Raw genomic sequence first — 27,683 nt, forward strand, 5'->3', positions numbered from 1 at the left:
GCCATAATTAAGAGTATTAATGGAACTATTCATTAAATGTATGAAATAAATGACATTGATAACTTTGCCACAAAGAAGTCTAGGCATGTGCGGTTTGAAACCACATTTCCTTTATTTTTTTGTTATAATTTAATGAATAATTTAATTATTAAATTCAAACAAGCAATTTGATTTAATTATGTAATTATATTATACCTAACCCTTACCCTAACCCTGTTTTTTTAAACAATCAGAAAGTAAATGGCTACCACCCCTGGAGTTCGCTAGTTCGAATCCCAGGGCATGCTGAGTGACTCCAGCCAGGTTTCCTAAGCAACCAAATTGGCCCGGTTGCTAGGGAGGGTAGAGTCACATGGGGTAACCTCCTCGTGGTCGCTATAATGTGGTTCGTTCTCGGTGGGGCGCGTGGTGAGTTGAGCGTGGTTGCCACGGTGGATGGCGTGAAGCCTCCACACACGCTATGTCTCCGTGGCAACGCGCTCAACAAGCCATGTGATAAGATGCGCGGGTTGTCGGTCTCAGACGCGGAGGTAACTGGGAATCAGAAGGTAATTTGGAACAGGTTGTTTGTTATTGGTCAAATTTGTTATTTGTTATTCATTATAAATCATTTTTAGTTCATATTATATCAAATTGGAGAAAAAATTTTTTGCAATAAATTGGAGTTCAAGTGAAAAAGGGGGCAGGGGGTTGGGGCGCCAATCTGAAATCTCGCCCATGGAACCAACAGAGTCTGGGCCGGCCCTGGGTTAAAGCGTGGAGGTTGTTATCTCAGTATAGAAGATCTCTGGCACAGAGTGCTAGATGGCGCTATAGGAAAGCGTAATCGAGCCTGAAATCACGATCGCCAAGGAGACTGCTTTCAAGATGTTCAGTGAAAAGGGAGTTATATTTTGGTCTGTTCTCACCCAGAATGAATGGATTATGTTTATGCTGACATTATCTGCTTTTTGGAGCTTCAAAGGCCTGATCACCATACACTTGTATTGCATGGATGGAGAGAGCTTTTCATTTGTGTTCTGCAGAAAAGAAAGTCTTACACATCCTAGATGATGAGAGAATTTTCATTTTTGGGTGAACTATCCCTTTAAGGCGTGCCTTTAGCCCTTTTTTTTTTTTTTTGCATTCAGCCCTATTGTACCATATTAATGTCTCTCTTGCGTCATGTCAAAAGCCGCGCCCCTGCAGGGGTAGCACCGTGCGCGTTCACCTACTTGCGCGTGTGTAATCTTGTGCTCATAGCAGCTTCGCGCTGCACGTCCGCTATCTCAAGCGCGCTCCCGTGTTTAAACAGGTAGTCAGGACTCGCGCTCACGCATCAGTTCTGCGGTTCCATACGAGGCACGACGCAGAAAACGTGAGAGGATAGGCCTGAAAGGAAATACAGCGGTGGTAAGAGAGACAGATACACGAAGAGAGAGCGTGTTAAGTGTTTAAAGAGACCGGAGCGATGAAGGTGCGTGCGGCGGCGGTGTTTTGCGGGGCTTTGGTGATGCTGGCCCTGGCCTCGGGCGGGGATGCTGCAGGGGAAGGAGGCATCTCGTTTGAGTACCACCGATATGAGGAGATGCGGAAAGCGCTGGTGTCAGTGTGGCTGCAGTGCCCCTCCATTACCCGCATCTACACGATTGGGGAGAGTTATGAGGGCAAAGAGCTTCTGGTGCTGGAGATGAGCGACAACCCCGGGGTCCATGAGCCTGGTAAGAGATCAACACTGCCATTTTATGATAAAGAAAAACAATAACATCATAATTCAAAAAAGCTCTATAAAGCCTTATAATAAAGCTCGTATTTTCCATTATGTGGCATCTTTACCCAGAATGGAGTTTGATAAGGTCATAAATGAAAGGCACCGATCAATAAAGGGTGCTTTCATATGACAGTGACCCTTCTATTGAAATAATCTTAGTCACAGTTGTGTGTTTCGTATTGACTTAGGTATTTCACGTTTTATCCTCTGTTCTCCTCCAGTCGATGGAATTGGGTCTTAAAATGAATACACCTCATAATACTGACGGTGTGAGAGGTTCATAAATTACGCAAACAACATCTAATTAGTGGAAGTAAGGCATCAACTAAATGGTTATTTTGAGACATTCAATTTTTATTTAATTTTTAAATTTTAATCTCCGTAATGTCAAATATGTGACAATGCAAAATGGTCTCTAAATACTGAAATTCATGTTGGTCAATTATTGCACTAGACACAAATGGTTTGCGTTGTTTAATTAAGTCATTTTGCGTGTGGTTCATAAATCATTGCATGGATGTTTCTATCGGGTCACTGTGACGCGCAGGTGCGCATCGGTGTTTTTCTGCTCTTGGAAATGTGATGACAGCAGCTCACTTTGCGCGTGGACGCCATTTTGCAAGCGTTGCAGCCTTGCAGGAAAAGTATGAAGGTAAAATAGTGCCTAAATGATTTTCATGGGCAGAGTAAGATTTTTTTTAAAGCGTAAATGAAGTTACAAGCGTGACAGAAACATTTGCATGCGCAGAGTAAGATTGTGAAAGGGTAAATCAAATTGCAAGCGTATAAATAAATTGCATAAGCAAAGAACATTTTGTAAAGGTATAAATCAAGTTGCAATTGTAAGAAAAAAATATTTGCAACACCTTAATGCTTTGCATAAGCGCAATTCTTGTGTTGTGAATCTGTAATTTCATATTAACACAAAGTAAATTTGGTGTGTATTTTTCTGACTTTCTTTTTCGCGCTTTCACTTTTACCACTGTTTTTGCTCCTAAACACGATCAAAAACATTGCAAACCTGCAATCAGCGTTATGCAAGCATCGAAAGATTGTCATGAACAGCAAAACGGATTGACCACTTAGAATCAGTCTGTATGTGTAAAATAAACAACTGCAAACATGTAAATTACTTTTGTTTGTGGCACAAATATTTTCAGAAATAGTCCGATATACACTTTTCCGTTTTCCCTTTGTTGCGCTCATACTTTTGGCACGAATTTCTCATTGAAAAGAGTTTTGAAAACACGAGGGGGAAGGTGGTACCTGCTTCTAGTAACCAATCAAATGAGGTTTTCCTTGACCAGTTTACTCTGAATTGATTGGTTTAGTAACGTGACAGAGAGCTTGTTTTTCATATGGCTCAGCGTTGTTCCCCATGGTATCTCTCCTCTCTTAAATATTAAACTGAAATATTAATACATACACGTTGTAATTATATTTACTATTAATTATCACTGGCAAGGAATTTTGGTGAATAGATGTAATTAGCTTGTATCACAGAACTCACGCTAGAAAACAAATTAATAAAATAAGCCATATAAAACTTTGTGAACAGATAGATAGATAGATAGTTTACTTATATCATTTTGTTTTTTAGAATGAGTTCAGTGATACCAGCAAGTTCCATCTGTCCTTCCATCCACCTATTGCCATGACAATGATAACTGAAAGTAATTAAAATATAATTAAAATAATGAACAGCAACAAGAAGAAACATTTGAACACCAGATTGAGATGTATATCAATAAATGGTGTCAGCTCAACTTTACACTCGCAATAAAAGAACGTGTACGTATTAATATTTCAGTTTAATATTTAAGAGAGGAGAGATACCCAGAGGAATGACACTGAGCCATATGAAGAACAAGCTGTCTGTCACATTATTAAACCAATCAGGTCAGAGTAAATTGGTCAAGTAAAACCTCATTTGATTGGTTACTAGAATCAGGTAGACCTGCCTCCCCCCTCTCACTTGCAAAACTCTTGTCAGTGAGAAATTTGTGCCAAAAGTGTGAGCGCAACAAAGGGAAAACGGAACAGTGTATATCAGATTATTTCTGGAAAATATTTATGCCACAAACAAGTCATTTACACGTTTGCAGTTGTTTATTTTACACAGACTGATTCTAAGCGGTCAATCCGTTTTTACTGTTCATGACAATCTTTCTTTGCTTGCATATCGCTGCAGGTTTGCAATGTTTTTGGCCGTGTTTAGGCACAAAAACAGTGCCAAAAGTGTAAGCACGGAAAAATCAGAAGAATACACACCACTCTTACTTTGTGTTAATATGAAATTACAGATTCACAACACATGAATTACACTTATGCAAAGCATTAAAGTATTGCTAATATTTTTTCTTACGCTTGCAACTTGATTTATACCTTTACAAATCTTTCTGTGCGCATGCAATTTATTTTTATGCTTGCAATTTGATTTACGCTTTCATAAATCTACTCTGCGCATGCAAATCATTTAGGTACAATTTTACCTTCATAGAAAGGTCTGTAATTGCATATCACGCCTGATAGCTGGTCAATACAATAGTGAAAACAATTAGGCCTGCACAGCTAAAAGAAAAATGTCACTTTACGTTGAAGTATTTTCATTATAATGTAATTACATATGTATTAAAGAGTAATAGCCTGCAACATTGTCTGGAACAGCTTGTAATTACGCTATACATTGTTAATGTAAGTAATATTTTAATTATATATAGGCTATAGGCTATATTTGACCTCTGTATAAGTTATTTATTCTAATCTGTGGAACAAGTTGAACACAATGTAAAGTAGGGCATTTAAACCTATAATGCAGGACTTTCAGGAGCCCTGTGCTATTAGGTTTTTGGTGACTTGGTTGCACCAACTAGGGCAGGTATTGTTTGGGTTTGGGTAATATAGGCTTAAACATGAAATTATGTAATGTTCCCTTTAATATTAAAATTGTGTAATGTATGTAGGCCACTATATGTTTAGTATAAATATATGTATCATAAAGCCTTTTGATCTGAAGCTGTGTTTACTGATGAGTTAATTTGGTGTGCTCCATTTATGTTTTGGATGTACTCCCATTACAGACTGGAATTAGACAGACAGATTAAGCTAATCACTGAACATCTCATACTGAAACCACATAGTCTACTGTAGAGATGCATAAGTTATTTAGGAGTATAAATCAGAATTTTTCATCATCAGTCTCCCCCGAGACCTGCTGATTTGAATAGTAAAAAACATACATAAACAAGGACCCCAAAAATCCCACACTGTAAAAAATAAAAAGTGGAGAAATCTCAAAATATCATGGCATCAGGCAGCAAGATATTTTTGACTTTTCTCAACTTTTGACTGAAGTACCTCACACAACTAAAGTGTTTAGCTTTACAACGCAATAAAGGAGAAAAGTAAAAAATATCCATAGTGCTTTAGCCAACTAGGATTTGTTTTTTCGTTAAACGCTAAATGTCTTGTTCAGCCAAATAATTCTCGTCACATGAACTACACTTTAAAAAATGTGTTATTTCATCTTAAAAACGTGTTCGTGCTGCCTTAAATTAATATAACTTGTTAAATGAACATAATGTCTTATTATATAAACTTGACTTTCTTAGTTCAATCAACTTAATTCTAACTTAATTCAAATTGAATACTTAAATTCATCTAATTTTATTAATAATTTATTTCATTGGATACCATAGCAGTAGCTGGGATGTCTCATTATCTGAGATGCCTTAAACTGCCATTTGAGGATAAATAGCTAGTGACTGATAAGAGACCAACATCTATTGTCTCCTTTATATTACTGTATATGGTTATAAAGAAGACGCACACATGGGTCTCAACACTTTTCACACAAATCACAATGATGGTGACATGCAACAAACACATACTCCAGTAAAAAGATGAGCTCTTACTACATGACAAATAACTTAAAGTGACATCAAACACAACAACCAAGAGCATAAATAAAAGCAGCAAACACTAAAACAATGAAAAATAAGATGGTAACAATGCAAATTGCACAATTTATTCATGCTGCATGGGAATCCGAATATGTGAACATGATGTGCATAGTTCCCTCGACTTATATTTTTTAGTTCAGCTGAATAGTTTTTCTAAGTTTGATAATTTATCACAAATTCAGCCAGCCAACAAAAACTTGGATAGTTTAGTTATCTCAACTATACTAATCCAGTACAGTTATTCAAACACTATATTTTAAATTATGATAACAATAAGGCTAAATCATAATTTACAGTGCAAAAATATTGTTTTTTTAATATAATAGAAAACCCCATTTACCTTTTTTAAAAAACATTTTTTTACATTTTAATTTTTACAGAATTTATAAGCAGTAATTGCTGAAGACATGCGTTGGTTTTCTGTCTCATTTGACACAGTTTATCTGGTCATTAAGCAAAGCTGATTAACAGTCTTTTACAGTCTTTCTGTTGATGCGGAGTTCTGGCATGAGGAGGTCAGGTTTGCCTTCATTATGGAGATTATCATAAGTGTTTTGGTGTGTATGAGAGAGACTAGTAAAAAGAGGGAGACTTTATCCTAAAGGTAGGGGCCCTATTCTTTAAATAGTGGTTGGCTCTCTGTATGCGTGTTTGCGTAGATATGACTCACTGCATTAAGTCTTTTATTGCTACCAGATGAGTTTCCAGCACCACCCACGCCCCGTAGCTACTGGCAACTAGCTGCATCTCAGCAGCAGCATACAGATGCGAGGGAGAGAGAGAGAGAGAATGGGATATCAAAGAGAGGCCCCGTTGTCAGCTGACTCTGTTATGGGTGCTAGTGTTGAGTGTTACGGCTGGGCAGAAATAGCTGTTGCCCTGGAAACAGATCAGCTTAACACTAGGAGCCATGCGCTTCCCTGTGCTCAGTCAGATGAGGAAGAGGATGAGTGAAAGAATTAGTGTGCAATGCCGTCTGCCATGGGGGCTGGGATGCAATCAGAAACAGGCCATCTGGTGCTCTGCTGAGTGAGCATGTGAGAGCATAATATAGTCAACACATTTGCCCATTAGCTTGCTGAATACACAAGATGAATGTGCTCTAGCTAAAGTTCAGTAGGTAGACTATATTGAGAATAACACTACAGTAGTATATGCAGAAATTACCACATACAATACAATAAATACAGGACTATGGTAGGCTATACATAGCACTGAAAAAATATAACCCTAAAAAATCTGCTTTTCTAAAAAAAAAAAAAAATTATTCAAATCAAATTATTATTTAACGTTACTGATTCAAACCTAAATACATACAGTTAAATCAACAAACCAAATTTTAAGGGTCGGATCAAGTAGAAATAGCTTTTTAAGGTAACAGTTGTAGGTTACCACTTTTTCCAGTGTAGGCAGAAATTGGAAATTATGTCATCATATAAGGATATGATCTTCAATTAATTTGTGTGCATGTATGTTTTAGAAGTCGCTCGTAGGAACCTTTTGGAAATTATTGTACGTTCACATTTAGGACAATAACTACACAGTCTTTATACATAAGGCTCTTGAGTAGGAGCTATCAACATTTATTTTATCAAGGTTTATGATTTCTCAGTTTCTTTCATTACAATCCACCACATGAGTTCTCCCTCAGAGTCTAACTATAATTTGTGCAGCAGTTTACAGATCACATACCTGCATAAAATTACGTTGCCCTTTCATCATCTCTTTCGTTCTCTGTTTCTGCCTGATAGACACACACTGAGAGAACAGAGTGCCCAAAGATGTAAAATGAAATTGCTTAGAGAGCAGAAATTGCTGTCTCATCTTATCAAAGAGAGAGATAGAGAGGAAATGAAAGGGAGGGGAAGGGCAGAAAAGGATTTGATTCTAATCTCTAATTTAATCAAAAACTCACATTATCATATTAAATGAACAACTCTCTTCCTCTCTCTAACCTCAAACATCAAAACCGTAACCTCAAATCCAGGGGTGTAACTACAGGGTGGGCAGACGCTCTAGAGCCTGGGTGCGATGGGTGACGATAAACGACTCAGGCTCCCCAAGGAGTGGGTCCGACAGGTTCTTTGCACTGGGGTCTGTAAGATCCAAGTTACGCCACTGCTCAAATCTAAAAATGATGATTTAATCGAATAAACATAGGCCACTGAAGCATGTTTTTAAACAGGAAATGTCCCTCCTCACCGTTCTTATTTCCTTCTTTCTAAACCTTCCTACTAAACCCATCCATCCATTCAATCAGTCATGCAGAAAATGTGTGCTTTTGACGCAAGTCTCTAGCCTCTTAAAGACATGCACAAACACTTCCAGTAACGTTATAAACACAGTTGTTTCCATGGCTATGTTGACCAAAGGAGAGCATTCATTCAGGATAATTGATTCAGCACACTTCTCCAGTGGAAACACACACAAATTTCACTCATGTATGACATCCATTTTAAGAGACAATCTGAACGACAATGCCACTGCAGAGAAAATTGTTTTTTGGGGGGAAAGAAATTTCAAGCCAATCATAATGAACTATATTTGTGTTCAAAATAACTAATTAATGAATATGAAATTTAAAAAGTGCATCTAAGGATTGGCTTAGTGTTTTTGTGTTCATTACCCTCTCCCTCTCTTTAGCACACAGCTTATTTCATCACACACACACACACACACACACACACGAGAGAGAGAGAGAGAGAGAGAGAGAGGGAGGGAGAGATGCAGAGAGAGATGGAGACAGATGTGGAATCCCTCTAGGATGTATTATTAATGAACTTTCGCTCACTGGAAGGTACCATTTTCTCCACAGCCCACACAGAGACAGAGAGGTTTGCTTACATGAGGTCAATAATGTCCTATATACTGTATGTGCAATAAATATTTATGATACAGGTGGGAAAGATGTAGATGGAATTAATAACCATGAATAACCTGCGTGCACTTTAGACTGAAAGAAATGTTAGCCTAAAAATGTGCTTCATGTTTCATGTCATGTGCTCCGATTACACCAACAACAGTAATAGTAAGGGTTTGAACAGGTTGAAATAGCACCTGAAAGGAGCAGTTGCAGGTTACCACTTTATACATTGTATATTCAACTCATTAACATAATCACTGATACATTTTCATTTTAAGAATTTTTTATGGACCACATTTCCTGTATATGCACACCATTTTTTAGTTATGGAATCCTTTAATCTGAAAAAGTTTATATGCTTTCATGTTTACATGCTCCATTGAGTGTACAACTATTGGAATATCCCTGTAGGCATATACATGGTGATCTGCATATTACTAACAAACTAACATAAGTGTTTTCTTTTGCTGCTATTTTCTTCTTCTTGCCCTTTCCATTTATTGCACTTCATTTGAAGTTGTTCAATGAAATTATTCTTTCTTATCCATGTCCCTTACAATAACAAATAAGTGTTTGAAGGATAATTAGGACAAACTTGGCAAGTACTTGGTCACTATAGACAGCACCAGGGCCGGCTTGACCTACAGGAAATGTTGGTGACAACATTTAACATTAAGAAATATTAATTACTTTTATATTGTAGATCTTAATGACCCAAAGTATCCTGATGCACACATTTACTGTGATCAACGCAAATTGATCTAATTGACCTACAGATCACAATAACGGTGACAGTCAAAAACAACATATTAAGTATAAGTTGCTGTGATTGAGCAACAAATGACAAATAACCGAAAGTTACTGCAAATACAAAAACAGCAGTGTATGCAAATTCAGCAAACAGTAAAGCTATAAGCAGTACACAGTAATCTGCATAATTTATTCATACAGCAATGCATTACTGGGAATTCCAATGACACTTCTTATCACAGTGATAGTATTTTTAGCCCCATGCCACCCCTGGCAAGATGCTGCCCTGGGCGGCTGCCCATGTCGCCCATGCCTAAATCCGCCCCTGCTTCATGTCTCTTGCAGCACATCCGCGGGCTCGCAGCAGACAGATGCTAACATTCATCACATCATTGCACATTCAATGCAACCGCGTGATTCAAATGAGTTTTGTTCTGTGCATGTAAATTTTTGGTGGTAAATCCAAAGAGACAAAGTTAACACAGTGAAGCTGACGTCTTCTTGAGTTGTTACCTAGTTACATTGACTAAACAGCTGCTTCTTGTACTCACGTTGATGACGGTATCGGACCGCGGTTCAGACCCAAATAATATGATGTGAACAGAGACCAGCAGGGGCAGGGGAAGGGGGGAGGAAACAAACTCAGGTACAGTCCAAGCAATCAAACCAAGTGTGAAAGCACCCTAAGAGGTGTGTGTGTACTATATACTTTACATATATTTAAATTTGTTAATTTTTTATATATTTTTAGGTGTTATGTTTGTAGGCACTATTTACTGTAAAATATGTAAAAGGATGTTTTCATTGATTTTTTTTTTCTCTAAATAAACATTTACGTATAGTTATGTGGGTAGTTTACATGAAGTTTCAAGCATTGTCAGCAGTGTCCTGCGGTGTGACATACAGTACTTTCTATGATCTAAAACTATTTTAAACAGCATTTTCTTATTTTGTAAACTGTAATGGGTAACACTTTACGATTGCATTCGTAAACATTAGTTAACAACATTAGTTAACATGAACTAACAAAGAACAATACTTTTACAGCACTTATTAATGTTAACAAATACAACCATATTGTAAAGCGTTAATCTGTAATTATTATACTTGCAGTTTCCATGACCTCATATTAATTGAGACACAAGTTTATTTATAGCCTACTTCTAGAAAAAATTGAGAGGGGATTAAAATGGTGAAAAACTTGAAATGGTGAAGAAATGCTGACTTGACACAGCACCTAAAATACACACTTTCCCATAAATATTTATGTACATTTTAACCTAACATCTTCATGTTGGGGAAAAAGTTCTTGTTCACATTATTTGTCATCTACCGAGCTATATATAGTACTTTATTTTTTAGTGCTTTGTCTTAAAAAAATCTACTCATTACGTTTGCTGTGGTTCTATGGATGTTGATTTTGCCTAGGGCCCCACAAAACGACGGGCCGGCCCTGGACAGCACCACAGTTTTTTGTGACGTTTTATTTGTCAGGGTTTATGAGTAGACCTACCACCAGTGAATAAAATGGTAGATGTTAAATGTTTGTCTTCTTGAGGCATTCTGTTGTAAATGAGGTTAACAGATGCTGTGTAGCAGTTCTGCTTGTTCTCAAGACGTTTATTTTCTTTTTGAGAAAGAGGGATAGAGAGAGATGATGATAAGATGCTTTTTCATCCGTGTGTGTGGTGTTGATGTTACTGAATATGTTTAGAGAGAGAAAGGTGATGTAGATCGTATAGCTTTGAAATGTGTTATTTTACCCTTTCTGTTTGTCTGTTTCACTGATAAATTAGCAGTTTTCTCTCCCCATCTGTACAACAGATGATTTCCTCATCATCATTTGTATCAAGACACCTTCACTTTATTTGGATGGCGCACTATGGACCCTTTTCGCATATCCTGGTTGGATAGCGGAAGTAGATGCATAGCAGGGTAAACTTGCATGCCGGTGAATGGGAGACCACAGGAAATTTAATTTTTGCTTACCCGTTTACTCCAACAGCAAAAGAAAAAATCAACTATTATGCTTTCATAGCTTTGCAAAAGAAGATAAAAATATAGAGCGCTGGATAACAGTAAGAAGAGAGAAATAGGCCAAACCTTTTTGTTAGAAGATTCATCGCAGCTGTGGTAACTGTTTTTTAAAACGTACTCAGGATAATGTAATACAAAGTACAATATTATAATTTTACACTAAATATTTGTACAATTGGAAATATAAAAAGTTCACTACATTTATGGTGTTAAAGGTGGCGGAAAAAGAGTCCATAACAGAGTGTTTCATGTTAAAGGGGAGTTTCACACTTGTCGTACATCTTCTGCTAAAAACTGCTCACCCTGATGCACTGATCATTAATGTTATACAATAAAGTTATATATATTAACATTAGTTAACACAGTATCTAGTATCACAGTATCACAATGAGCAATACTTTTGCAGCATTTATGTTAGTCAGTGTTACTTTTTTACATAGACTAATACAATATTTACAATTGTACAGTATTCATTAACATCAGTTAAAGGAATATTCTGGGTTCACTATGAGTTTAGCTTAATCGACAGCATTAGTGGCATAATTACCACAAAAAGTCATTTTGACTTGCCCCTCCTTTACTTATAATGGAAGTGAATGGGGCCAATTTTTGGAGAGTTTAAAGGCAGAAATATGAAGCTTATAATTTTATAAATGCACCTACATTAATTCATCTGTTAGAACTCATGTATTATTTGAGCTGTAAAGACTTGTTTAAATTATAATTTTTACAGTCGTTTTAGGGTTTGTTGACATTACATCATCATGGCAACGAAGGCTATAACTTTACACAGAAAAGGTTAGTTAGGGATTTTATCACACTAAAATCATGTTAACACACATATTGTTTGTTGTGACTATACTTTTGAAACAGTGAGTATTTTAACGTTTATGGATTGGCCCCATTCACTTCCACTGTAAGTGCCTCACTGGAACCAAGTAAAAAGTAAAAATACATTTTTGTGTTAATCAGTATTATGCCACAAATGCTGTTGAATGAGATTAACTTGTATTGAACCCGGAATATTCCTTTAATGCATAATGAACTAACAATGAACAATATTATATATTTTAAAAGAAACATTAACCAAGATTGATAAATGCTACAAAAATAATACCTAATTCATGAACTAATGTTAACGTATAGAAACTTATGGTAAAGTGTTACCCTTACCCTCTGACCATTTTATTCTGTAGGTGTGTGACTAGGGGTTGCCTTATGCATAGATCTGACAATAAAAATTCAGTGCATCAAATTTACTATGTCAAAACTCCACTACATTGTCAACTGTCCCCAGTTATGCTTGTGTCTTCGGCATATTAAAAATAATTATTTGACTCAATAATTTTATCAAATCGAACTGAATCATGACCAGTTTCATGCATCATGTTTGTTGTCAAATTATTGTTATTAAATCAAATTGTTGTCACAACGTATACTGTATTTACACCCTTATGAATGTCGCAGAATAAAGTTTTTGAATAATTTCAGACTGAATTTTGCAAATTAATTTTATGTGCCATGTGTTCATTTGACAGTGTATGGGTTTATATCCAGTATTAAATAAACACAACAGACAATACATTCCGTTGATATATTGCTACACATCAGTGTTTTTATTCACTAACTTTTTTGTGTGTCTGCAGAGACAGCCATACCCTCTGTAGAAAGGATATTATTAAATTAATAAAGGTTTGTGGTGTAGAACTAATGTTACACAGGAGATCCTGACATAAACTCTTCAGTAAACTTTGTTAAAAAAACAAATCAAAACAGAAAACACTCACACACACACACACACACACACTCATTCAGACACACATTTCCTGTGGACCAGCCTGGGAATACTTAGTTTGCTTTGACTTTAACATCTGCAAAAGAGTTTGGCTGTAATTTAATTTTGAAGTAATTGGAGCTTCAAAGGCTGGCTGTAAATGTGACAGGGGCATATGTTCTTATTTAAGAGTTTAAACACACACACACACACACACACACTGTGGATATTCTGTGCATGCTGCTCTTTAATTGGAAGATGTATAATATATAGATGTTCAGGGGAGGCAATGAAATAGAAGGCTATAAGAAGGCCAGAGCCTGCAACGACCCCTGCTGAATAAAACAGTGCTTCCATCTGCTTCCAATCTGTGTGTGTGTGTGTGTGTGTGTGCATGGCGAATAAATGTCCATGGGTGCATGCATGCAATACTGTATGCCTTTGTTTTCCAGTTAAACTGGTTTATTTGGCTTTTCTAAACAGCTCTACCCAATGTAAACATCCTTTTCAGACTCACGCAGTTATTAAAATGGATATTTCTAACATACAGTGCTTAAACTCTCCTTACAGCACAATGGCAGGCAGCTGATGTTTACACATTGTGTATTTGTAAGCTGTTTATCAGAGCAAATAGTCCGTATTGTGTGCTTTAACTATCAAAATAGTTCTTATAAGCTAACTCATACATCACAATTTTTCTCATAAAGAAAACCACAAATGTCCTTTCCTTACCTCTGATGATTTGTGCTTTTGTTACCTGAGAAATGAAGTGTGTTTGTGTGTGCTTGTGTTTGTCTATATTAATGCCTGTGATTTGAGCATGTGATTGTTAGGGAGGGTGATTGTGTAAATGCAGAGCACTACTTTTATCATTACGAATATTTACTGACTGGCATATCTGAAAAAATTTGAAAAGTCATGTATGCCTATTCTGATTACGACTCCATCTGTTCAGTCAAGCCAGCATTATGGATGTTAGGTAGATTAAAACCCCCATACTTCTCTCTGTCTTTCTCTGTGTGTGTTGATCTTGACATCTGGCAAGGTGTTCTCAGAGGAATAATTCTCAGTAAATCCACAACCCAGGCTAGATTCAGCCAGCACACTCCATAAACAATGGGAGACCTAGGTCATTAAAGTAAACAGATAAAACGTACAGCATCATGTTGCAAGAGCATGAAAGTTGTCCTTAGGAATAGCAGTGAAAGGAATAGTCATTCCAAAAATGTACTCACTCCAATGTCACTTCAAACTGACTATCTTTCTTCCGTGCTTCCTTATTTGCTCTAATGCACGTGAATAGTGACTCTGGTCTGTCAAGCTCGAAAAAGGACAGAGAAACACCATTAAATCAGAGTAAAAATAATCAGTACGAATCATGTACTGTATTCTAAGTCTTCTGAAGCCATACAATCACTTTGTGTGTTGAACGATAAAATAACAAATCATTAATGTAACGCTTAATTCAAATAAAGTAGCTAGGTTGATAACATCAAACCTCAGTTCTCATGGCATCTCATAACAAAATGTCCGATTTGACGTCACGACATTTGGTCATGAGACCAAGTGAAAACCAATGAGGTTCAATGAGTCATATTGATTATTTTAGTGTGGTTTTATGATGTTTTTTTCATTCGAGCTTAACATACAGGAGTCACCATCAACTTACATTATAGCAAGTAAACCCTGTAAAGACTCTTTAAAAATAAAGTCATTCTGATTCAAAAGCTTTTTAAGAATTGAATGCCTTAAAATTGTGCATTTTGTTCAGTTTGCTTTTCATGCCTTTCGTTTAATTTAATCTTAAGTTCAGCGTTCAGATGAATCTCTTTATTTATCCTAACCCAGTACCATGGAAATAAAATCAATAATGTATGTAATAATACTGAATTATTGACAAATTGTCAAATATACTATATAAAATATGGTCAGTTCAGTTGGTATGTTACTATGGATGTTGTCTTTGAAAAATGTATGACAGTAGCTAGGTTTCCATCCACATATTTTGATGCACATTTTGGGATATCGCATAAAAACTGCTGGATGGAAACACCAAGTTGCAAATAAAATCTCCAAAATGCTCATAAAATATGTAGGTGGATAATTTAGGTAGGTGGCTTGAGGTGGATAATTTTTTTATTCAATAAGAAGAAATGCACATAAACTATGATGGAAACACATTTACTGAATAAACTCCTACTGAATTTATTAGTAACTAGATGCGCAACAAAAAAAAGTAATGTAACTGAATAACTCCAACGGACCAATCTTGCATCTGAAATGTTGCTCTGGTAATCCTCAAATAACGGTGTCTAGAAAATCCAAAGCTTGCATAGAGTTTGCAGAGCAAATAAGTTGAATACAAAATTGAACTGTGCCGAAGAGCAGGTTTATTGACACTTTTGAAAAATATATTATAGATCCGCACGGCAAAGACATAAGGAAGGAGGAATGCGCACACATAGTGCTCCCAGAAAAGTGTTTTGTCTGAGTGGTCTAAACCGTGAGTATTTTATCAATAAAAGAGTCTAAGTGGTACAATTTCTCTGGAAGTGAAGATCTTGTTCTTTTGATCACATGGGATGGAAACGCTGCTTTATACGCACATTGTTTTTTTGCGATATTATGGTTTTTCGCATAAACTGAATTTGCAACTTGGATGGAAACAGCTAGTGTGATTGTGTTAAATGTTTCTGTAGTCATTAACTTCTAAACAGCACATTTAACTTTCAATTTCAAATTATTCGTAAATAACTGGTAAAACAACTTTTAGTTATTGTTTTTGTCAGTTAATCTAATGCACATGTGTATACACATTTTTGTCACACCCTGCTGTGAAACTACAAAAACTTTAGAACAAGATCAGAGAGCTAGGTCATGATCTTGCTCCCCCCTTACGCTGCCACACCACACTCTGAGAACCGCTGGTATACAGTGTACTCTCATTGAATGTGTTTGTTTTTTGTGTGTGACAGGTGAGCCTGAGTTTAAGTACATTGGGAACATGCATGGTAATGAGGCTGTGGGCAGAGAGCTGCTCATCTACCTGGCTCAGTACCTCTGTAACGAGTACCAGGAGGGCAACGACACCATCATTGACCTGATCCACTCCACACGCATTCACATCATGCCCTCTATGAATCCTGATGGCTTCGAGAAAGCAGCCTCACAGGTAACACGTGAAAATCCCAGAGCTGGTGAGCGAGATCCTTTGATCAGGATCTGCTAATTGTTTTAAAAACATCTTGGACTAAGTCTGAATTAATCTGCTCTGTGTAGGCGATAGATGAATGTTTGAATTTTTACTAACCTCTCAAGATAACATGATATGCATTTCATCACGTCATATTAGTAGCTGTATTATCCTGACTGTGGTTGCACAATATACTGAGTTTTGAGCTATCACTAAGCTGTTCACAGGCTCCCTCATAATTTAGCATAACATATATGTGCTATGTTATGTGTATATGTGTGTTTAGCTGAATGCAGGGGTGCTGATTTCATAACACTTTACTGTGGTTCACCACATCCTTAAGCTGCCTGTACTCATGCAACTTTGTGATTAGTTCTGGTGTGGATGGAAAGTCCTCTCTGGGCAACTTTGAGCACAGAGGTTACATCTTTTGTGGGTACAGTATTTTGAAATATCAGATTTCACTAGACAGTAATTTCAATTGAATGGAGAGATCACATACTGTATGCAGTAAAGGCTTGTTTCAAAGATAGTGATAGTTTTACGTGTACGTTAAAGCAGTAACAGTTATATTCAAACTTCCTTCTTCAGCCAGACTCACTGTACAAGGCATTTCCTGCAGTGTCATGTAGCATCTGCAAAATGCCAAGTAAACTAAATTTGTTTAACTGTTTATCTTTCACCTGCACTGTAAAAAATGGTAACCTACAACTGTTACCTTAAGGACCTTTAAGGTAACTTTAAGGAATTCTACCTAATCTAATCCTTAAAATTAGTTTGTTGGTGTAACATAATGTTGTCAGGTTGATTCAAACATTGATTCCTTTAAAGGGTTGGTTCACCCAAAAATGAAAATTCTCTCATCATTTACTTACCCTCATGCCATCCCAGATGAGTATGGCTTTCATTTTTCAGCAGAGCACATTTGAAGAAAAATTGAAAAATATCTTAGCTCAGTAGGTCCAAAAAATGCAAGTCGATGGTGATCCAACCTTTGAAGCTCCACAAAGAACAGACAGTCAGCATAGATGTCATCCATACAACTCCACTGGTTACATTAATGTCTTCTGAAGCAAAATGATCGCTTCTGGTACGAAAAAGATTAATATTTAAGTACTTTTTAACTATAAATCATCGCTTCTGTTTCACAGCAGGATCCGTGTGTGATGTAATTGCGTTGACATGTTCACGTGATAACAGACGCACGTGCCACACCCGAAAGAGCAGGAATGTTTATAACTGAGTAGGAAGAATGCTGTACAAAAGCTTAATTGGTTTTGGTTTAGATCTGTATTTGTATCAGGTTGTTTACTCACAATGGTATATTTGTGTACTCTTCCTGGGTGTCTCAACCGAGAGAAAAAAACTTGAGATTATGTCCATAACATTCTAAAGCGAATACGTCACACGAGAGGCCACGTGAACTTCGCCCTCTTGTGAATGCGCAGACTGCTGCTGACCGGCTGATTTATAGTAAAAAAGTACTTAAATATTGATTTGTTTAGCACAAAAAGTGATCATTTCGCTTAAGAAGACATTCATTTAACCAGTGGAGTCGTATGGATGACATTTATGCTGACTGTCTGTGATTTTTGGAGCTTCAAAGGTCAGATCACCATCCACTTGCATTTTAACGACTATTTTCTTCAAATGTGTTCTGCTGAAGAAATAAAGTCATACACATCTGGGATGGCATGAGAAAAACTATAAATTTAAGCTTGGTTGGAGCGGGCCTGTGAGAAAAAAAAAATTAATAACTACAGTCTTGACCAACACAAAATATGTATTGTTTGAAAGCTTAGAAGCTCTACTTTACAATTCACGTAGGCATTATGACCAAAACTGAACAAGTGCTTTGAAATTTGCAGACAAATCAGAAGCTTTCCATTTTTATAATTAATTTTAAAAAAAAATTTGCACTGTACATATTTTAGTAATTAGTCAAACATCAAACTAATAAAATAGCAATGTGTCGGGGGCCTGGGTAGCTCAGCGAGATTTACGCTGACTACCACCCCTGGAGTCGCGAGTTAGAATCCCAGGGCTTGCTGAGTGACTCCAGCCAGGTCTCCTAAGCAACCAAATTGGCCCGGTTGCTAGGGAGGGTAGAGTCACATGGGGTAACCTCCTCGTGGTCACTATAATGTGGTTCTCGCTCTCGGTAGGGCACATGGTGAGTTGTGCGTGGATGCCGCGGAGAATAGCGTACAGCCTCCACATGCGCTACGTCTCCGCGGTAACGCACTCAACAAGCCACGTGATAAGATGCGCGGATTGACGGTCTCAGACACGGAGGCAACTGAGATTCGTCACTATGCCTCCACGAGGACCTAGAGTGCATTGGGAATTGGGCATTCCAAATTGGGGAGAAAAAGTGGAGAAATGTAGCAATGTGTCATATGATGTTGTAAAGGTCTCAAAGAGTAGAATACAACCAGCCTATTTGTTTTACTCACAGACAAAAATATAGTGAGTAGTAGATAAGTATATGTCTGACTTTTATGTTTCATGTGAACAGGAGTTGCTTATATGCTGCGTTTTCACTTATAACTTCACGGAAAATAAACAGAACATAAAATATCACATAGCATAAATTAGTAACCTAGTAAGGAGGCAATTATCTATTAAACGAGCCCACACAAAAGGTAATCGAATGCATAGATCATTAGATAATCCACATGAAGCACGATGTGCACAATTTGCACACCATCTGGCCATCTGGCATCTTGCAATCAAGCTGAAAACACATTAACTTTCCTGGATCAGATAACGTCATTGGAAATTATGTAGCATCATGGAACGCTAAACCAGCCGGACTGGGTTCAGATCGGTGCAAAAATCATCAATATTTGGGCAGAGGGACATGTGATTGGTGACTGTTACATATGGCCACCAGGAGATGGCGCCAAGTACATGACAGACTCGATGCAGACTCATTGAATCAAATGGCACTCTTTCTGTGAAATCTCATTACTAACATCATGTCTGCATGCTATGCAAACCCTTAGTCATTGTTGTGTTTGCATGTGTAATTAATTCTTAAGTGCATTTATTATTTTTTATTTGTTTGGAGAGGCTTTTGGACACTTGGAGACGTATTTGTACACTAGAATAAATACTTTTTGTAACGCTATAACTTTTGATTGCTTTGTCATATCAACACAAAATGTTTCTCAGTTACACATCACATGATTTGGAACAAAACAAAGGCAGTTTTTTCTAGAGCCACCTTATTTAAACCCAGAGGTATATAATATCAAATCAGAAAAATAAGAAAAAAGTCAATTTTTGGCTCATGATTCTCTGTTTCAGAGATTTTTATGTTAGTGGGAGATTCATGAACAGGCGTCTAGTCCTGACTTTGATGTTCAAGACGTATGAGGCATAGAACATTCTCCTTCCCAGTGCTAAACTCAACAGCAATTTTTGATACTAAACATAATCTCAGAAACTTAATTTAGACAGCTGCATTTTAATAGTGTAATGTAAATATACAGTAATAGAATCTCACAACTATAATATTCTCAATTCTAAATATACAGCAACTTTAATCTTTTACTCTAGATACTGAGAGGATAAGTAGATTGCTTTGATTATTTGCCCACACTGAAAAAAGTATTATTTAACATGTCTGAATCAATCTGACTAGATTAGGTTACATCAACAAAAGTAATTTTAGGTCAGGTAGAAATAGCTCTTTAAGGTAACAATCGCAGGTTACCGCTTTTTACAGTCCATTATTATGTTATTGTTATTATGAATACTTTTACTATTAATACTATTATGAATTACTTTTGTAAAGTGAGGTTGTTTTGATGTAATGTTGTGATAGTAGTTCTGTAAATATTATATACTATGAACATTGGTTGTTTTTGAAAAGATTTACAGTAAGATTCTCCAAAAATTCTCAAACTGTGATCCATGGAAAATAATAACAGCATACAGGTTTGGAATGACTGGGTCAGGTGAACTACTCCTTTACAAATTGAGTTTATTTTTCATAATGTGTGTGTGCAGCCTGGTGAGATGAAGGACTGGTTTGTGGGCCGCAGTAATGCTCAGGGTATTGATCTGAACCGGAACTTTCCAGACCTTGATCGCTTCGTCTACATGAACGAAAGGGAGGGAGGAGCCAACAACCACCTCCTGAAAAACATGAAGAAAGCCGTAGATGAAAACACAAAGGTGAGAGAGGGTTAACAAATATTGTTGCATAATATTAGCAGTGTTACACAATTTGGAGCATAACAGCAGGTAAAATGAATATGTGCATGTATAATTTGACCTGTGTGTGTTACAGCTCGCACCAGAAACCAAGGCTGTCATTCACTGGATTATGGACATTCCATTTGTCCTGTCAGCCAATCTGCATGGTGGAGATGTGGTGGCCAACTACCCATATGATGAGACACGCAGTGGTGAGAAACTACACACAAGAAAATAAACAAACACAAAATACTATATTGTGTAGGACCTCCCGTTGACTTTTGCTAATTATGTTATTCTACAAACTTTGTTTAGGGTTTTTTCAAAAATCCCTAAACCGAGACCAAAATTTCTTTCAAGCTACATCCACCAAACTCAGTACAGACCTTCAGAATATAGTATGTTTTTTCTAAATGATCAGACTTACTGTTTGCACAGCGGACAAATCCCATAGACTTACATTGACGGAATGTTCAAATGGACCAACGAAATACTTGTTAATTCAAACTTCAACTGTCAAAAGTTCAAAGTTGGTAATGATAGAACCAGCATCTAGTAAAAAGCTTTCTTCTCTATGTTTGTTTTTCCAGGCTCTACACATGAGTACAGTGCTAGTCCAGATGATCTGGTGTTTAAGAGTCTGGCTAAGGCCTATTCCAGCTATAACCCAGTGATGTCCGACCCAAACCGACCGCCATGCCGCAAGAACGATGACGACTCCAGCTTTAAAGAGGGCATCACTAATGGAGGAGCCTGGTACAGTGTACCTGGAGGTACAGTGTACATCTTCAATAAATCAATCATCTGGTGCCTGTATCAGTTGTGGTATAAACATATATAGTGAGATCCAAAAGTCTTAGACCACATTAAAAATATGTTTTTGTTTTTTGTTTTTTTTTTTACTATTCATTTAGTTTAAGGATTTTGAAAAATTTTAAACAATTATGATATTTTGTAACATGAAGAAAACTATTTAAAATTATGCACTATTTCTAGGTCACTAATCAAAGGGAAGCAAATTTGTGACAATGATCATGTTAACTCCTTCATACAAAAGATTTACTTCCAAGAGCACACAAGATGCATGGAACATTTGGAATATTCTCAAATCATGCTGACATAACATTAATCTTCAGGTTTTGCACAAACACATGGAGTCCTTGACAGCTTGAGTGCATGCTGTCATTAAAGCAAAAGGGAGACATTCCAAATACTAAGAAAAATATTTTCACTTGAATTGTTATACTGATTAATTAACAATATTAAGAATGTCAGTAGTAATATTAATATAATTATTAATAGTATTAAACATATTATAAATATAAAAAATATATTTCATATGCAATAATAAATATATATAATTGTTATTATTATTATTATACATTAAAATTAAAATATTTATATTATAATACAAATTTTTTTATTACATTAGAAAAACAAATCTAAATAGAAGCATTTTCACTAGTGGTCTTGAAACTTTTGGACCTCACTGTAAATGATGCCAAGGATTTTGTACGTTCTCAGGATATTTTTCGATGTAACATACATCCAGCTCTTTTTCAGTACAGCTAAAAGCAGATGGTTTTAAGGGTTTAGTTCACCCAAAAATGAAAATCCTCTCATGATTTACTTACTTTTAAGCCATCCCAGATTACTTTTATGCTGCCTAAATATGACTTATAGACTGTCAAATAGCCAGCAGACTGATGGCACCTGTATACTTCCATTGTATGGACAAAAAGAGCTGAAATATGCTTATAAAAAAATCTTCACTTCGGTTCTGCTGAAGAAAGAAAGTTATCCACATCTGGGATGTCTTAAAGGTAAGTAAATCATGAGAGGATTTTCATTTTTGGGTGAACTAACCCTTTAATACATGAATTTGCAAAGGGAACGGATAATGATTTCAAACTTTGTAAACTAAAAGTCAGCTTTAGTTTTTATCCTGAATATTTATGTACTTAGCCTACAAACATGAAAGACAGTCAACATAAGAATATTGTGAAAACCTGTGTTAAATCCATATGCTTACTCTCTCTCTCTCTCTCTCGTTCTCTCTCTCTCAGGTATGCAGGATTTTAACTATTTGAGCAGCAATTGTTTTGAGATTACTCTGGAACTGAGCTGTGATAAGTTCCCTCCCGAAGACACACTCAAGCAATACTGGGACCAGAACCGCAACTCACTTGTCAGCTACATAGAGCAGGTACAGTTGATTCCTATGCTTTTACATTTGTTACAAAATGTTGACAGAGAGTTGTTTTGTTTCACTGAAGCTCAAACTCACATAGCGGGGATTAGAAGGGGGGTATATTTATCCCTTTTGATCCCTCCTGTCCTTCATAGGTTCACAGAGGAGTGGCAGGATTTGTTCGTGATCTTCAAGGCAACGGCATCTCAAATGCCTCTATCTCTGTTGAAGGAATTGACCATGACATCACAACAGGTACACACATAAGTACACGCCCACGTCTGGATTAAAAGGAAAATATATTGAAAGGTGAAGTGTGTAATTTTTATGCCACTAACATCGCTGAACAGAATTGCAAAAATAGGCTTACAAAGGTTTCACACAGGCTTCCAGAACACTCATTTAGGATGTAATTGGTCATCCAAACAGACAGTCCAACCTCAAATTCATGCAATTATTTGAGCCAAAGTTGCTACTTAATGTCAGGCTGGTCGGGATGTTCCAACATATTTTTTATAGTGGCACAGAGCTACAGTATTTACACTTTTTCAACATCGCTGAAAAAAAAAAATGTGAAGTTGGGTTTCCTTAAAAAAACCTTGGATACAATTTCCACAAAGAAATTGCTAGTAAATGTAACAGACTATATTTTTTAAGTAAAGGCTACACAATTCTTGGTGGCTTAATTAGAAATTCTCAAGTGATGTTTAATTTGCAATACTCTGTTTCAAGTAAAATTTACTCACTCTGTGTTTGTACATTTTACAACATTTTGCAATGTAGCACTTAATTAAGCCTTGCTTTTTAAAAGTCTACTAGTATTTCAATGCATTTTAACACACACACACACACACACACACACACACACACACACACACACACACACACTATGTTTTTATATCATTGTGGGGACTCTCCATAGACTTCCATGCATTTTTTGGATTTTATACCGATCTAACGATAATTTCTATCCCCTAACCCAACCCCTAAACCAAACCCTCACAGAAACCTTTTTGCATTTTTAAATTTTCAAAAAAACATCATTTAGTATGTTTAATAAACCATTTCCCTCGTGGAGACCACTGGCTGGATCTCAGATTTTACTATACTTGTGGGACATTTGGTCCTCACAATGTAGTATAAACACACACACACACACACACACACACACACACACAGATGTGTATGACTTTCTTTCTTCTGCAGAATACAAGTGGAAGATTTTTAGAAGAGTATCTCAGCTCTGTTGGTTCTTACAACGCAAGTTAATAGTGACGAGACCTTTGAATCTCCAAAAATCACATAAAGGTCATATAAAAGTAATCCATTCGACTCCAGTGGTTAAATCTATATCTTCAGAAGCTATATGATAGCTGTGGGTGTGAAATAGTTCAATATTTAAGTAATTTTATTTTAATATAAATCTCCACTTTCACATTCTTTCACTTTTTGAAAGTGAAAGTGGAGATTTATGGTAAAAAGGACAAATGTTCATGTGCATTCACTTGCATTCACTTGTAAGGACCTACAGAGCTGAGATATTTTTCTAAAATTTTTTGGTTGTTTTCTGCAGAAGAAGGAAAGTCATACACATCTGGGAAGGCATGAGGGTGAGTAAATGATGAGAGAATTCAAATTTTTGGGTGAACTATCCCTTTAAATGTAGAAATTAGCTAAAATGATTTGGTACTGGTAGGCCTACAACATATATACTGACAGTTCCTGAAACATCTGGAATCCTGAAATGAATCCTAATAAGTATTTTAAACTATCGATACACACCAACGGAGCTGAGAACCATTGAGCTAGAGAACTCATAAAGTTTTATTGAACGCTTGGACTGCCCTCTAGTGGCCATTTATTGCACATTGTTGTGGGAAACAAAAAAGTTCACATGTAAATATGTCTCTTTTTCTTCAGCTAAGGATGGTGATTATTGGCGCTTGTTGGCTCCTGGCAACTACAAAGTATCAGCATCTGCTCCTGGATACCTTACTGTGGTGAAGAAAGTGGCTGTTCCCCACAGCCCTGCTACACGGGTAAACACACTTGTCTATACACATACTGTATCACATACAATGGTATATAACATATATATATATATATATATATATATATACACACACTACCGGTCAAAAGTTTTGAAACACTTGACTGAAATGTTTCTCATGATCTTTTGATCTGAAGGTGTATGCTTAAATGTTTGAAATTAGTTTTGTAGACAAAAATATAATTGTGCCAACATATTAATTTATTTCATTATAAAACTAACATTTAATTACAAAAAAAAAAAGTTTTTGAAATTGATGACTTGGACCAAATAATAAAGAAAAGCAGCCAATAAGTGCCCAACATAGATGGGAACTCCTTCAATACTGTTTAAAATGCATCCCAGGGTGATACCTCAAGAATTTGGTTGAGAAAATGTCAAGAGTACATGTCTGCAAATTCTAGGCAAAGGGTGACTACATTGAAGATGCTAAAATATAACACAGGTTTGATTTATTTTGGATTTTGTTTAGTCACAACATTATTCCCATAGTTCTATTTATGTTATTCCATAGTTTTAACATCCTTTTCTCATGCCTCCCCTCTCTCAGCTGGACTTTGAGCTGGAGTCGCTGGAAGAAAGGAAGGAGGAAGAGAAAGAGGAACTCATGGACTGGTGGAAGATGATGTCAGAGACGCTGAACTTCTAACTGAGTTGAGGAAGAGGCCGTAACAAGCATTCTGGGTGTAAAATATTTATTGTTGTCATATGTGTGTTTTCATCAACTTCAAATTTAGTTTGTTTTGATTGCTTTACATTAGAGGCACTGCATCTGGACTCCATACCATATTTATAGAACAGTCATAATGCACATTAAGCAATTCATACATGTTGACAAATGCAAACGTTGGTAAAGCTGGCTATATTGTTTTGCAGAGGATATTGCTTGTTAAAGTATCTCCATACTAGACAAAGGTTGCCCTTGTAAATATGGATGAATACATATATCACCACTAAATTAAATGCTATGTAGTCTTGGTGAAGTGCCCCTATAGTAAAGAACAATGCAGTTTAATGTTGATCCTACTGCAGTATCAATCAACCTGATTAATGTTATTTGAAGGCATTGTGTATCATCTGCCTGAGTTTCCTGCAGGCATGCAAAGATAAATACGGTACATTTACATACAAAAGAATAAGCAACCGTTGATATTGTGGAAGCCGTTTGACTGATCTATTTCTCTTTTGTAACGTGTTTTACATTGACATTGTGAGATTCTTTTGTAGCTATGGTCACCAGTCACATCAACCATTCAGAGAGCACTGTGTTGTGATGAATGTACAGTACGTGTCAGCAATGATTATTACTATTTATTCTGTTTGTGACTGACTATGACTGAAGCCAATGTAGACAGCACTCATTTACGCATGATCACAAGTCTCTTTCTGTTCAAACACTGTCATGTGGGTTTAAATAATGTTATGAGTGCTTTTGATAAACCTGTTTCATTTATTAATACTTTAATAACTTTGAATCTCATATCCAGATAATTGTTCAGAAAGAAAATGGAAGAGGTTATCAACTGAACTTCTATATTATGTTATAAGAACTACATAGGAAATTAAATAGTTATAACCTTAGTATAATCTATGTTTGTAAAGCAGAGAGTTACATTTCGGACCATGAAACAGCAAATTTTAATGGCACAAATAAACAAATATACGTTTATTTAGATGTAGAGAGAAATCTGAAGGTTTTTTAATCTGTACCAAAATGCACAACTGTACTATCTATAGTCTTTATTTAACATTCTGTAATATATTGTCCTTTTTGTCTGGTTTTCTCTAATATGAAATACCACATGTTAAACACAAATTATAAATCATTCAGCATTATGATCAATTCTATAATCCAGCATCCAAAAGTTTTCATTGGCAACCCCAACCAAGTGTCAACCTAAGACTTGTGGGAAATGTCATGCAATTCAAAATTAAACCCAAAGCTAAATGTCATAAAATGGCATTTCAAGCCAGCTTATATATTTCTCTTTTGAAACTTCAATAGTAAGTCTTGTATTATGAATGTATTGATGGTTTTATTGAATAATGCAATTCACAAAGTTAATAAACTTCCCTTTCTGTTGTCAATCAGTTCTCTGTATTTCAGCTTTTGTCTTTTTATTTTTCAGTTTTGTCTATAAAGCTAATTTTCAAATTATTCTGAATCACTGCAAATATTCTTTAGTAATTAACATTACAATGAATGGAAGTATAAGATTGTTGCAGTATTAGGTAATGAAACAATAAAACACCTAAATGTATAATATAATGCACATAGAACTTCAAGACAACCCTAATATGAGACAGTCAGTAATTTAAAGTGTAGCGTGATCATTCTTTTTTTAAAGGTTGTTTGAAAGGCACCTTAAATTCATCAAAGAACCCTCTTTTTGATTAATGTTAGTTCTAGGGTTCTAGCTGGTTTTTCTGTGCTCTTTAAAGCATGGAGCTATTAAATTCCTGGAGAGAGCTATTCGTTAGCATCCCCATTCATCTCTATTGCTGCGTCCGAATATCCATACTTCCCTACTATATAGTATGCCAAAAACAGTATGCCAATGAAGTAGTATGTCCGAATCCACAGTATTCATGAAGCAGTAAGCGGGAATTACCCGGATGACCTACTATTTCCTGCGAGATTCTGAAGTGCTTATTAACTGGACACTTTACGATCCCATAATCCCTCAGGAGCTGAGGCGACATCAAGTTCAAAATGCTGGATTTAAATGAATGGCGGTGAATCACGTGTCGGATGGCTCTTCTCAACTGTAAGTGCTATATATACCATGATAATTGTTCCTTGTGCTTGAATGGTGCTTGTTTAACAAATCCTGAGCGGATAGTTTTCATGGTTGTTGTTCTTACATCATATATTTGGGTCACGAGACAATGCCCACATACCTGGAT

The 27,683-nt window shown here is 36.3% G+C and overlaps 1 protein-coding gene across 1 annotated transcript; it reads left to right on the top strand.

Moving 5' to 3' along the window:
* Nucleotides 1-1,211: 1,211 nt before the first annotated feature.
* On the top strand, nt 1,212-26,864 carry cpe (carboxypeptidase E). The gene is made up of 9 exons (XM_051703371.1): nt 1,212-1,700; nt 16,112-16,308; nt 20,347-20,514; nt 20,630-20,747; nt 21,126-21,308; nt 22,602-22,741; nt 22,882-22,981; nt 24,647-24,765; nt 25,327-26,864. The coding sequence occupies exons 1-9, from the start codon at nt 1,451-1,453 to the stop codon at nt 25,423-25,425; spliced, it is 1,374 nt and encodes a 457-aa protein (XP_051559331.1). The 5' UTR covers nt 1,212-1,450; the 3' UTR covers nt 25,426-26,864.
* Nucleotides 26,865-27,683: the final 819 nt, after the last annotated feature.

This window comes from Myxocyprinus asiaticus, chromosome 7, assembly GCF_019703515.2.
Source record: "Myxocyprinus asiaticus isolate MX2 ecotype Aquarium Trade chromosome 7, UBuf_Myxa_2, whole genome shotgun sequence".
Lineage (NCBI taxonomy): Eukaryota > Metazoa > Chordata > Actinopteri > Cypriniformes > Catostomidae > Myxocyprinus > Myxocyprinus asiaticus.